The sequence below is a fragment of the Triticum aestivum genome, chromosome 7B (genome assembly GCF_018294505.1).
Source record: "Triticum aestivum cultivar Chinese Spring chromosome 7B, IWGSC CS RefSeq v2.1, whole genome shotgun sequence".
NCBI classification, from domain to species: domain Eukaryota; kingdom Viridiplantae; phylum Streptophyta; class Magnoliopsida; order Poales; family Poaceae; genus Triticum; species Triticum aestivum.
This window is the reverse complement of record NC_057813.1, coordinates 745,214,866-745,227,585: the sequence shown is the minus strand read 5'-3', so window position 1 is coordinate 745,227,585 and position 12,720 is coordinate 745,214,866. Positions and strand designations below refer to the sequence as shown.

The 12,720-nt window shown below is 48.7% G+C and overlaps 1 protein-coding gene across 1 annotated transcript; it reads left to right on the top strand.

The window, feature by feature from the left end:
• Positions 1-3,164: 3,164 nt before the first annotated feature.
• LOC123161978 (SPX domain-containing protein 3) lies at positions 3,165-4,445 on the top strand. Its single transcript, XM_044579780.1, has 3 exons — positions 3,165-3,440; positions 3,517-3,664; positions 3,935-4,445. The coding sequence occupies exons 1-3, from the start codon at positions 3,213-3,215 to the stop codon at positions 4,345-4,347; spliced, it is 789 nt and encodes a 262-aa protein (XP_044435715.1). The 5' UTR covers positions 3,165-3,212; the 3' UTR covers positions 4,348-4,445.
• Positions 4,446-12,720: the final 8,275 nt, after the last annotated feature.

The window sequence follows — 12,720 nt, the reverse complement described above, 5'->3', positions numbered from 1 at the left end:
ATGGCAGTACAAGGAACGCTGCAATAACAGAACTTACATTCGTATCCATAGACCATCTATGACGACAACAAGCACTGATGCGAGCTGAAGGCGCGCCCCTGTCATCACCCTTCCCTCGCCAGAATCGGACTAAACTTGTTGTAGTAGATAGTCTAGAATTCGTCGTGCTAATGCGGTAATGCCCTACATTACCGGCAGTACAAGGAACAAATATAAAGAATCCAACCTGCAAACATAACACAATAATTCTCTCCTTGGTTGCTTTGACCAAAATGAGTGTATGTCAGTAGATATCGTGTTCAATACTGCAACGCCAGGAACCAGGAATGGTGCATCCTAAAATACTATTACTACTACTACCTCCACCCGGATGTATAGGGCATGGGTTTAGTTCTAGGTCGATAATTTAGCTAGCTACTATATGCCATGGAAAGAATATGCTTAGAAACTACACATATTTAGTTAGTCAAATCAATGGCCTAGAATTTAAAGTACTAGAATGGAGAAGCTTTCTGTAAATGTCTGATCAGAAATTAATGGCTACGGTCTAATTAAAGTCCTCTCGGATATAGAATTTGACTTGGACATCACCGGTAACCTTCAAATTCCATTCCCCATAGAAGTTTCACCTCCGCTCCTGATCTACAATGCACACTACAATTGTTGTCGTATAAACGAAAAAAAAAAACTACTCCACACACAAGACACAACACTTTAGCGCCCAATCTTTGCACAACCATCAAATCCAGCGGCTGGTACCCTTTCCATCCCACACATGTCCGGCTGAATTTAATCGTCTTACATGAATCGTGTGCCATTCTGTCATGCCCATAGAACGGTTCAAGCAAGAGCTGCCATTCTCGCATGCTAGACGCCATGTATCCTATCGTATCGAAAAGTATATCATACCTCTCGCAAGGACCAAAGACCTAGATGTGCTCTTGAGAGGACATAGTCAGTTCCCAGCTCCCCTCCGTGCCAACCACGACATCATCTGCTTCAAATATTCCATGTTCGTTGGTTGCAGCACACGTTGGTCCAGTCGCAACATCCTCGGCACATGCTCGCACGACTAAACGCTGGTCGCAACTCCCTTCATCATCGATTGCAGTAAGCCTGCCAACGGTCCCATTAACGGTTGCGGCCCCGCCAACGGTCAGGTCCTTCATCAATGTTTACATCGACACGACTATGCGGTGGTCCACCTACCGGCCGGTGTCGAAACTCCTCGGTTTGCAGAATCCCTCGTGGCCACCGCCACAACTCATCGTTGCAATGACCAAAGACAACATGACACACGGAACCATGTCGTCCCAGTATCTGTGGCATCGGGTTGTTGTGACAACCATCGCCTAGTCGCAGCACCACGACTCATCGCACCAGCTGTCTCATGCTACAGTTTCCCCCAACTCAGCTTGGAGTCCCAGCTGCTGCTGATTGCACCGCCACCCTCCCTTGATTCGTAGCACCGTGGGGGTCCAGGGGAGAAAAATGAGAGATGTGGATTAATGGAGTTTGCAGCGGAGGCGCTCCTCAGCAGTGCATGTAGAGGGAGAGATTTTTTCGGGAGGAGAAAATATTACAAGGATGGGCTTCTGCAATGTATACGCGGACATGTGGGCTTGCACATGGATGTAACCTACCCTACTGTGGCCTACACATTGGCCCAAACAGCGCATAGCGAGCAATCATGGCGACCGTCGCAAGCGCTCTGCCGGTTGGGCGTCCCTATATCTCGTTTTCAGCAAGAGGGGAGGAACCCTCCCTGAAGGGGAGACCGAGAAGTGCCGACCCAGGAGTGCGGGATGCCAGAACCTCCTTTTTCTATTTTCATTTTTTGCTTTATTTTTGTACTTTTGTTTATACTTGAAAATATTCTAAATGTATGTATTAAAAATACTCTACAAAAAAACACTTAAAAATATTGAACAAGTATTTAAAAAATGTTAATCAAGCATTCGAAAAAATGTTGAACGTGTATACAAAAATTGTCGATCATGTATTTAAAAAATAATGAATTATTTTATCATTTATATAAAATTGTTAATCAAGCATTTGAAAAAAAAACTGTTGAACAAGTATTTGAAAAATATTAATCAAGGTATGATGTGAAGAACATTATGGCTCTAGTACCACTCTACTAGTATCCTCGCACACTAGCTTTCTTGTAACAAATCGCTTTGATGGCCTTTGAGTAATACATTCGGGTAAGGATCCTCTCTCCCATAGTTGATTAAAAATAGTCTCTTGAAGATGCTAAAGTTCCAAGCACCACTGACTAAAGAGGGGCTAAAACTAGTCTTGAGACTAAATTTTTTTAGTCAGGGATACCCCTACTAAAATGTGGATTAGTTCTCTCTCTCCTCACTTAACTCCTCTCCTTTAACACAGGCGAGTTCTGGATTGGAGGGTTTGAAGGATAATAAATGCTCATTAATTTAATTTTAGTCTCTTTAGTATTTGGATCCAAGCATGGATGAGGCTAGCAAATTTTAGTCCCACTACTTTTAGTCATGGGACTAAAACGTATCCAAGCACCCTCTAATGCATTCGGGTAAGGATCCTCTCTCCCATAGTTGATATTTTCTAAAATTTATTATTAAAAAAACCACATTTGTGCATGGGAAGGACGACGGCCCGAATGAGACGCTCCGAAAATTTGATGCAAGAGTCAGAAACATGACATCCCGAAGCTGCTATATGCTGCCCTGTCAAGAGTAGACTATTATAAAGCCAGATTAATTGCGAAGATCCCATATTCCCAGGGAATAATACCTTTTTTTACGGGGAAGCATGGAATAATACCTTCCTTGAACAGAGCTCAAAAGTTGAAGGAGAAAAGGCATAAATCCCCAAGTCTGTCCTGAGTCCTCCTGGAATGGAATATGCTCCGCATATCTTCTTCTTACCAACATCCTCTTTTTGACGGAGCTTTACTCCTCTCCCGAAGAATTTTCTTCTCTTGTTGGTTGCTTTGACCCAAAGTCCACCGTACCTCTCCCAGGTCACATCCTTGTCAGTTCCCAGCTTCCCTCCATGGCATTGCCAACCACGGCAGGCAGCATATGCTTGAAATATTCCCAACTGACCAACCCCCTCCTTCACGCCATAACAATGTGGCGCCTCCCCACAACGCGACCGTATCTCCATTAAAGTAGCTCAGAGCTTGCATTTTTGCGAGCCAGAGCCTAGCCAAGAGTCGAGGTTGCGAGATGAAGTTCGGGAAGAGGCTCAAGAAGCAGGTGGAGGAGAGCCTGCCGGGGTGGAGGGACAAGTTCCTGTCGTACAAGCGCCTCAAGGTGCTCGTCCGACTCGTCTCCGGCTCCTCGCCGCACCGTGCCGCTGCCGAGGCCGCCTTCGTGCGGCTCCTCAATGACGAGGTCGAAAGGTTCAACGCCTTCTTCCTCGAGCAGGAGGAAGAGTTCATCATCCGCCACAGGGTACGTACATAACATGCACACTGTTGGTGCCTTGGTGGAGAAAATATACTGAAGATGTAACTAAAACAATGTGCAGGAAGTAAGGGAGACGGTGAAGGCCGTGGCCGACGAGGAGCCGTCGGAGGCGGAGCCTGTGGTGCAGATGAGGAAAATGAGGAGGGAGATCGTGGATTTGCACGGGGAGATGGTGCTGCTCCTCAACTACAGCGCCGTCAACTACACAGGTTTGTTTCCCCCCTTCTGGCTTGATAATATGGAGTAGTACGGAGTAACATTTCTGGGCACGCTTTGACAAAATTTCTTGAAATTATTTGTTCTTGGTAGTACAGATCGCAACAAGCTCTAATTTAATTTTGTATTACAAAAAGCAAGTATCGTGAATTGTACGTTTTGACCTGCAGAGACTAGTCTCTATTCATCTTTTCTCCACACGACCAACAGGTCGTATGACTTGGCCCAGATCATTGAACATTAGTGCTACACGTACGCTGCAGGGCTGGCCAAGATACTGAAGAAGTATGACAAGCGTACAGGGCGGTTGCTCCGGCTGCCCTTCATCGAGGAGGTGCTCAAGCAGCCCTTCTACACGACGGAGCTCATGTCGAGGCTCGTCCGCGAGTGCGAGGAGACCATGGAGGCCGTGTTCGCCTCCGACAACAGTGCTGACCCGTGCACGAGGAAGCGCTGCACCGGCACTGAGATGACTCCCATGTCAACAGAGCAGGGCATCCTTAGGAACACCGTCGCGGCGCTGGTGGCCATGAGGGAGCTCCGCAGCGGGAGCTCCACGTACGGGCACTTCTCGTTGCCACCCTTGGAAACGGAGACCACCTTGACGGAGCATGTGTCCATCCAGGTTGCCGATCTCGTTCAATCTGAGGCACGTGGTGTTGTTCCGGTGGTTTGACAGTGCGTAACATTAATTGTAGCTATACATATGTTTCGATGGCCGCTTACCGGCGTCAGATTATATGATACGAGTAATTTATATTGCGGGTCTTTTTATGGGTATGGCTAGGTTTCAGTCAGTAATTTATATTGCGGATCTTTTTATGGGTATGGCTAGGTCTCAATTTTGCACAGATATCAATGTAAGATCTCATGAGTACAACGTCGAGACTTAATCAAGTTTCATTCGACTATGATTTAACAAGTCTGCCATTTGATCCATTTAGAGCAGACACTCAAAGGCATCTTATACTATTTGATTGATAGTTGTTAAGGAAAACAGTAGCATGTACTGTACCAAGGAAAGACACTAGACGCAAAAAGACCAACGAAACAAATATAGTTACATCGAAAACTCTATCGTCCGTCTTTTCCTTTCGATTGTACACTCCTTGTCGAAGCTTTAAAATTGCACTGAATCGACGGTAATGGAAATCAGCACCTGCAAATGCCAGATTATATATATGTTTAGATGGCCACTTACTGGCGCCAGATTATATGTGTTACAAGTAACGCATATTGCAGGCTTTTTATTTACTAACAAACATGCCCGTGTATTCCAACGACATTCTTTTATACGCCACTACCTAATAAGCATGCCTCAAAGTCCCCTACCCACAGTCCGCGTCCTCTATTTCATCAGCGTTCCATCCGCCTCCTTTCTGCCCTTGCCGAAGATGGCAACAATGTCCACCTGATGATCACAAGTGTCTAGACGTGATCAATTCAAGGTGATGAACTCAGCCCGAAACTACTTTACGCACGACTGGTGCATGGACGATGTGTAACCGAACGATGTCATGCAGACGGCTCGATCACACAAACGTCTTGATTAATAGTATCGTGCATAAATCATGGAGAGGACGTCGTGTATATAGCAACGAGATTCAACTCAGCCATGACACAGATCATTGAACCGCGGCAGCGCAAGGGGATATTTCAAACTAATCTCTCGATGTGGCAACCCTCACTAGTCACTGCCTTACTTCGCTCGCTTTTGACCGTGAACTTGTTACATGGGAGGGCCAGTCCTGCTCGTGTCTACGCATGCCACCTTCCTAACACGCATGCTCGCAACTAATATGTACTCCCTCTGTAAGGAAATATAAGACGTTTTAAATTATTAGTTAATGATCCAAAACATCTTATATTAATGATCCAAAACGTCTTATCTTTCCTTATAGAGTGAGTACTAAAAAGACACATTCAATGGTTATTAATAGTGAACGTTTGCTAAGAAAATAGCATCTGACTATTTACTGCCCGGTAAGAGGATCTACGGCTGGGCGCCCCAAACCCTCCTCAAATGCCCGGGCGGTCCGCCTAGTCATTGACCGGTCACGATTTTCGGTCCAGACGGACGCCTCAAACGGGCCTCAAACGCCCGGACTGACCGGCACCCCACATATCTAGCCCAAATATGGGGCGGATAAGGGGGCGCCCAGGCACGCCCGTCATGTCGGACCCGGCCCACACTTGCCCACCCGATCCCACATATATTCCTCCCTATCCGCTCGCCGGATCAAACTCTAGTCACTTCACTCCACTACCCTCCGTCACCCAAGCTCATCTTCGGCGCCTTCTGGCTGTCTTCGGCATGGCAGGCAGCGGATCAGACCCCAACCAGTCTGGATCCGTCGACTGGGTGCCAGCCCGTGCGGGTTGGAGGAGGCAAATGGCAGTCCGCATTGCACTCCCTCGCTACCGGGAGGACAGCGCCCTGCTGACAGACGGATCTGTCCACCACGACTCCATAGCATCGGATCATCGCTCGGGACTTCTGCTGCCAGAACACCTCTTCTTCCCCATCACTGGTCGGGCAGACTATGAGTCTCACCGGGAACGGGCGAGCCGCCGTGGGAAGGCGAGGGTATGGGCCGTCGAGGGCCGTATCACGGCGGAAATGGATGCGGCGGAGGATGTTGATGCAGTAGTGCGGGCGGCCACAAAGGAGGAAGCCATCCGCGCCCGCATTGTGAAGAAACAACAGCGAAGGAACACGCGCGCCCTCGCTCGAGAGCAGAATCGGGCGGTCTGTGCCATGGTCGGACTGCCACCGAAAGAGTAGAAGGCGGACAGTGAAGGTGAGGACAACTCGGTTAATGAGCAGATCCGGCTTGATCCATATTACATCTCCGACCCGTACTTCTGTGAGAAGCACGACAAGGGCGTCGGGAATGGCAAGGGCAGCCATGGATGAACTCCAGCATGGCCAGATATGCCAAAATTTGGTAGTCCGATGGCATGTATAGTTAGTACAGATGGAGTAGCCGGGCGATGTGTGTGCATCGACGTAGTTGCATGAGTTTGTATGGATTTGAGATATGATAATTGAGGTGTCCAGATGTGGATTACTTTATTTGAGGGATGCCCGGCCAGTGCCTGTAGATGCGCCTGGGTGCATCCATGCCATGGACGGACTGCCATCGAAGGAGGAGAAGGCAGACAATGACGGCAAGGACAAGTCCCGCGACGAGAGATCTGGATCGATCCGTACTACGCCTTCGACCGGTACTTCCGCGAGAAGGACAACAAGGGCGTCGGCAATGGCAAGGGCAGCCCTGGATGAACTCCAGCATGGCCAGATATGCCAAAATTTGGTAGTCCGATGGCATGTATAGTTAGTAGTGATGGATTAGACGGGCGATGTGTGTGCATCGACGTAGTTGCATGAGTTTGTATGGATTTGAGATATGATAATTGAGGTGTCCAGATGTGGATTAATTTATTTGAGGGATGCCCGGCGAGTGCCTGCAGATGCGCCTGGGTGCGTCCATGCCTTGGACGGACTGCCATCGAAGGAGGAGAAGGCAGACAATGACAGCAAGGACAAGTCCTGCCACGAGAAGATCTGGATCGATCCGTACTACGCCTTCGACCGGTACTTCCACGAGAAGGACAACAAGGTCACCGAGAAGGGCAAGGGCAGCCGTGGACGAACTCTATAATAGCCAAATATGCCAAATTTTGATAGTCCTACGGCATGTTTAGTTAGTGGTGATGTAGTAGCCGGGCGATGTGTGTGCATCAAAGTAGTTGCATGAGTTTGTATAGATTTGAGATATGATAATTGGGGTGTCCGGATATTGATTACATTATTTGAGGGGTGCCTGGCCAGTGCCAGCCGACGCGCCCGGGCGCGTCCGTGCCATAGACGTACTTCCGCCGAAGGAGGAGAAGGCGGACATTGACGGCAAGGACAACTCCGGTGACGAGCAGATCCAGATCGATCCGTACTGCGTCTTTGACCGGTACTTCTCCAGAAGGACGACAAGGATGCCGGGAAGGGCAAGGGTCGCCATGGATGAACTCCACCAAAGGCAAATATGCCAAATTTTGATAGTCCAATAGCATGTTTAGTTAGTAGTGATGGAGTAGCCGGGTGATGTGTGTACATCGACGTAGTTGCATGAGTTAGTACGGATTTGAGATATGATAATTGAGGTGTCCAGATGTGGATTACTTTATTTGAGGGATGCCTGGCCAGTGCCTGCAGATGCGCCTGGGTGCGTCCATGCCATGGACAGACTACCATCGAAGGAGGAGGCAGACAATGACGGCAAGGACAAGTCCTGCGACGAGCAGATCTGGGCCGATCCGTACTACGCCTTCGACCGATACTTCTGCGAGAAGGACGGCAAGGGCACCGAGAAGGGCAAGGGCAGCCGTGGACGAACTCTACAATAGCCAAATATGCCAAATTTTGGTAGTCCCATGGCATGTTTAGTTAGTAGTGATGTAGTAGCCGGGCGATGTGTGTCCATCAACGTAGTTGCATGAGTTTGTATGGATTTGAGATATGATAATTGGGGTGTCCGGATGTGGATTACATTATTTGAGGGGTGCCAGGCCAGTGCCCGTCGACGCGCTCGGGTGGATCCGTGCCATAGACGTACTTCTGCCGAAGGAGGAGAAGGCAGACATTGACGGCAAGGACAACTCCGGTGACAAGCAGATCCGGATCGATCCGTACTGCATCTTTGACCGGTACTTCTCCAGAAGGACGGCAAGGATGCCGGGAAGGGCAAGGGCCGCCATGGATGAACTCCACCATAGTCAAATATGCCAAATTTTGATAGTCCGATAGCATGTTTAGTTAGTAGAGGTGGAGTAGCCGGGCGATGTGTGTGCATCGACGTAGTTGCATGAGTTTGTACGGATTTGAGATATGATAATTGAGCTGTCCGAATTTGGATTACATAATTTGAGGGGTGCCCACTGACGCGCCCGAGCGCCAGGCGTTTGTGGGGCAGGATTTGGCAAATCCTGACTGTAGATACTCTAATGGTTGCATATATCAATATGGAGATTTAAGATTGCTAACAGGACCCGCCGTCCAGTAACAATAACAACAGACTATGACATGCAGTACCAATACGCCGTCCTTGAGGAGAGAAGGAGCGATCTGGATGATCATGAAGACATCAGTAACCGTGCTACTATGACGGGCTCAAGCTAGATTTCCACGAAATCTTGCACCCCATACATGAGTGACAAACATCCTCATGTTGTATATTTCTGTTGCCAGACGTGCCGAACAAGCCGTGTTAGCTGCTATGGGATGAGTGCAAGGAAGAATGCAATCTCAAGTGGCAATCCTACAATTCATCGGCAAGGATGAAGCAAAATGCATCATGTTATGAAACATGGAAATAAGAAACAAGAATAATGTAACCAGTTTTTTACGGAAACAATCATTTAAGGAAAACACACGTAGTAGTGTGATTTGACCCGAGTGAGGGCTTTTGGTGGGCGCGCTACAGGCAGGCCGTTATCTCAGTCGTCTAGATGGGCTTTGGGATATGGAAACCGTCAGACGGCTGGCAGGCCTGTGGCAGGCCTACTCCCGCAAATACGGTCCGGATACCACCTATTCTCAGCATAGGCGTATATGTTTGGCACATCATCGTCCTTCTGTTCGTCTGCTTATGTCGCCGCTGTGGCATGGACCAAATCCCCTCGCCCATGGCGTTCGTTCGAATCAGCACACGAGAGAGAATCTAATGCTGGCCCCTTACCCCCTGGCGATATCCTAACCCTCGTGTAAAAAGCCATAGCCACGGGACAGCTCTTCCTCTCGATCCCCTTTTCTCTTCCCTACGCGCACGGCGGCGCCGGTGCCATCCGGCGAGATGTCTATCAATGGTGTCGACTGCAACGGGTATGTATATTCGTGCCCCTTCTTTCTTCTTAGGGCATGGGATTCTTAGTCCCGGTCGCGGATTTGGGTACTTCTCGACTTAGATGGGTTGATTTGTACAACATCTTTGGCGGTCCATCGGCATGGAGTGGTTCCTTTCTCTCTCCCCTATCCCCAAGCTTGGCGGCTGCAAATCTCCTCTTCGGCTCAAAGAAAAAGCTCGGCGGCTGCACATCTCCTCTCCGGCGCCATGTCTCCCGGTGGCGTCAAGCTCTACGGGTAGGTTTTCTTGTTCGGGCGTGTGTAGCTCTGCATCTGGTTTGTCGAGTTCCATTCCGTTTCTCTGACCAATCCACTTTCTCTAGGCCGCTGGTTGATTCGACGCAACCCATCGCTGTGGTGCCTTTGGTGGAGTGGCGGGCTTCGATGAGCATCGCGCATGGCCAGATTTGATGCGCCGCCGATGCAGCAGTGCCCAACTCCGGCTAGTTTTCATGGCAAATATTCTGCTGAAATCTGTCAGCATAAAAGTTCGAATTTGGTAGTTCTCCGTGTTTATGAGCCAAAAAACATTTTGTAAATTAGATGTGCGAGATCTGAATGTTAGGATATGTATGGAAGCTCATGGTGCATGTGTATTTGCATTGCATATGATGGTCGTTAAATCGGTTAGTGCAACCACGGTTTTGTTTCTTTTTAAATGTTATTGGTATAACTGGAGTAAATTACAAAAAACCATCACAATTGGGGACATTAATTCAAAAAACCACCATCATTCGGTTTTTTTCAAAAAACCACCAACATTGTGCTGACAATTTTTAAAAAACACTGATCGTACATATGAGCACTTGCTAACGCTAAAACTGACATACAGGTCCCACCATAAGTGATGATGTGGCAAACAAAACTAACGACGTTTGACCGACCGTCAAAATAGACATGGGACCCGCATGTCAGTGTGATATCTCACATATAATAAAAAAACACATCTCTGTGTCCTCCTGCTCTCGATCCATTGTGCACGCAGTGTGCACAGCTGCCGCCGCCCCAATCCGGATGGATCCCACGCCGGACCGCAGGTCGCCGCCGGCAAGCCAAGCCATCGCCACCCCGCCCTTATTTCTTCTCCATCTTCCCTTCTACCTTGTCGCCTGGTCTAAGCCGCGTCATGCGCGCTGCCGCGGGTCTCCTCTGGGCTGCCCGAGAGCATTGCCTCGCCGCCGATCATAGCCGGCGTAGCCGCCGCCGAAGAACCGCTGCCAGACTATGTCCCTTAGCTCCGCCTTTTCGCGCTGGTATCTATCGCCAACGGGTTCGAGCAAGGACGCCCGGAGATGTCCGAATCGAGCCTTTCTCCGCCGCTTGCACCGGCCGCTCCTCGCCTTCGATTCGCCGCCTCCAAGCCTGCCCCGAGCCCACTGAGCTTCGCTGCTGCATCGAAGTGAGCTCCTATCGATTTCCCTCCATCTCCCCTGCTCTATTTCACGCTGTAGCGCCATCCCCCGCGAGCTCCGAGCACGGCCGCCGCCATGGCCGACAAACTCAAGCAGTTCGTGCTCCCCTGCCGCCTGTGTAGTCCAGTAGCAAGCGGCGAATCCCCTTCATGTTCTTCTCCCGACGACCACCTGCAGTCCGGCGCCACCCACCGTGGTCTACTCCCGACGCCCCCGTGCAATCCGGCGACGGCCGCTTCGCCACCCAGAGGCCGGCACAAGACCTCCTAGGCCTGTCCTCGATCCGTGTTTGGCTTGTGGCCGGGAGCCATGGCAGGCGGCCGAGCGTGGTGCTGTGTGGAGCAGAAGCCGGCGGTACTGGGAGGCTCGTCAGCCGGCGGCCTGCCTGGCCGGAGCCGCGAGCCCCCGTGCGTGTACGGAGCCGCGAGAGCGCGTCGACAAAAGTCGCGAGGAGACGGGGTTGACCAGTTGCGCCGTCTCTCCTCCACCACGTGGACCTGTCATTGGGGCCCACTTGTCAGGTTTTCAATTAAATGGTTTTAATCGAGCTATCAGCGTTTTTTGAAAAGTATCAGCACAATCTTGGTGGTTTTTTTAAAAAAAATCGAATGGTGGCGGTTTTGTGAATTAGGGTCCCCAATTGTGGTGGGTTTTTGCAATTTACTCGTATAACTGATTGCATTTTTGGTTGTCATGTGCTTTGGACACATGTGCCATGTTGCCGAGCTCGGCGTCACCAAGGCTGCTGATTTGATGTGTGCTCTGAAGCTACCAATGGATGGTCAAGAAAACTATTCAGATCAACCGCTCGTGTCTTGCAACGTGCTGCTGTTTACCAAACAGAAATCTTGGTTTTTGCACGAGCTGCTGAAAGTTTCTTCCTGGTAAATTGTGAAATGTATCAATAGTTTTGGACTGAAATCTGCCATCATATAGATACGCATCTGATAAGTTCACTGTCAGCGATCCATTTGACTCACTAGGGCGCATGTTTGTAAATACTGTAATGTAATTTTACCGTTTGTGAACCATATCAAATTGCTAAGGTGGGTGATGGGTATTCCAATTATGCATTGTTCCTAGTTCTGTACGTAGAACATGATGTGTGTATTAGTAAAAATCAGCACATGTTGTGTGTTATCTTAAGTTATTTTGTCAAAATGTGCCGATTTTCAATTTAATTCTAGAGATAATGGTTTGTGTTGTCTCATCAGGGTGAGAATGGGAAAAGCATATATAGAGAATTTGGAGAGGGAGGCCTGACCGAAAAAGTGCTCGCAAGCTAACTGCAAGCTGGTTGGTAAAGAGGGCTTGAGTGGGTAATTAAAAAGATGACTTAGCTGTCAATGTAAGGCAGTTGATATTTCAGTCATTTTCGAGTTCGATTCAGTTGTGGTCTGCATGTTAATCTGTGCAAAATCAAATACATGTGATATATTCTGCATATGGTGATGGTGTGTTGGAGTTAGGAGGTGACCAAGGGTCCAAAAAATTTCATGGCACAAAAGTGTGACTATGCTTTCGATTGAAAAATGTTGTGCCAGCGATTGGTAATCACAAACAGGTTATGGAAATGGATAAGCAATATGCATAGTCATCTGTGGAAGTTAATACTGAGTTTCAACTAACATTAGATATTTGTTAGTAAACACTACTCCCTCTGTTATAAAAATATAAGAGCGTATATAGATCACGAAAGTAGTGAGCTAAATGCTCTTATATTTCTTTACAGAGGGAG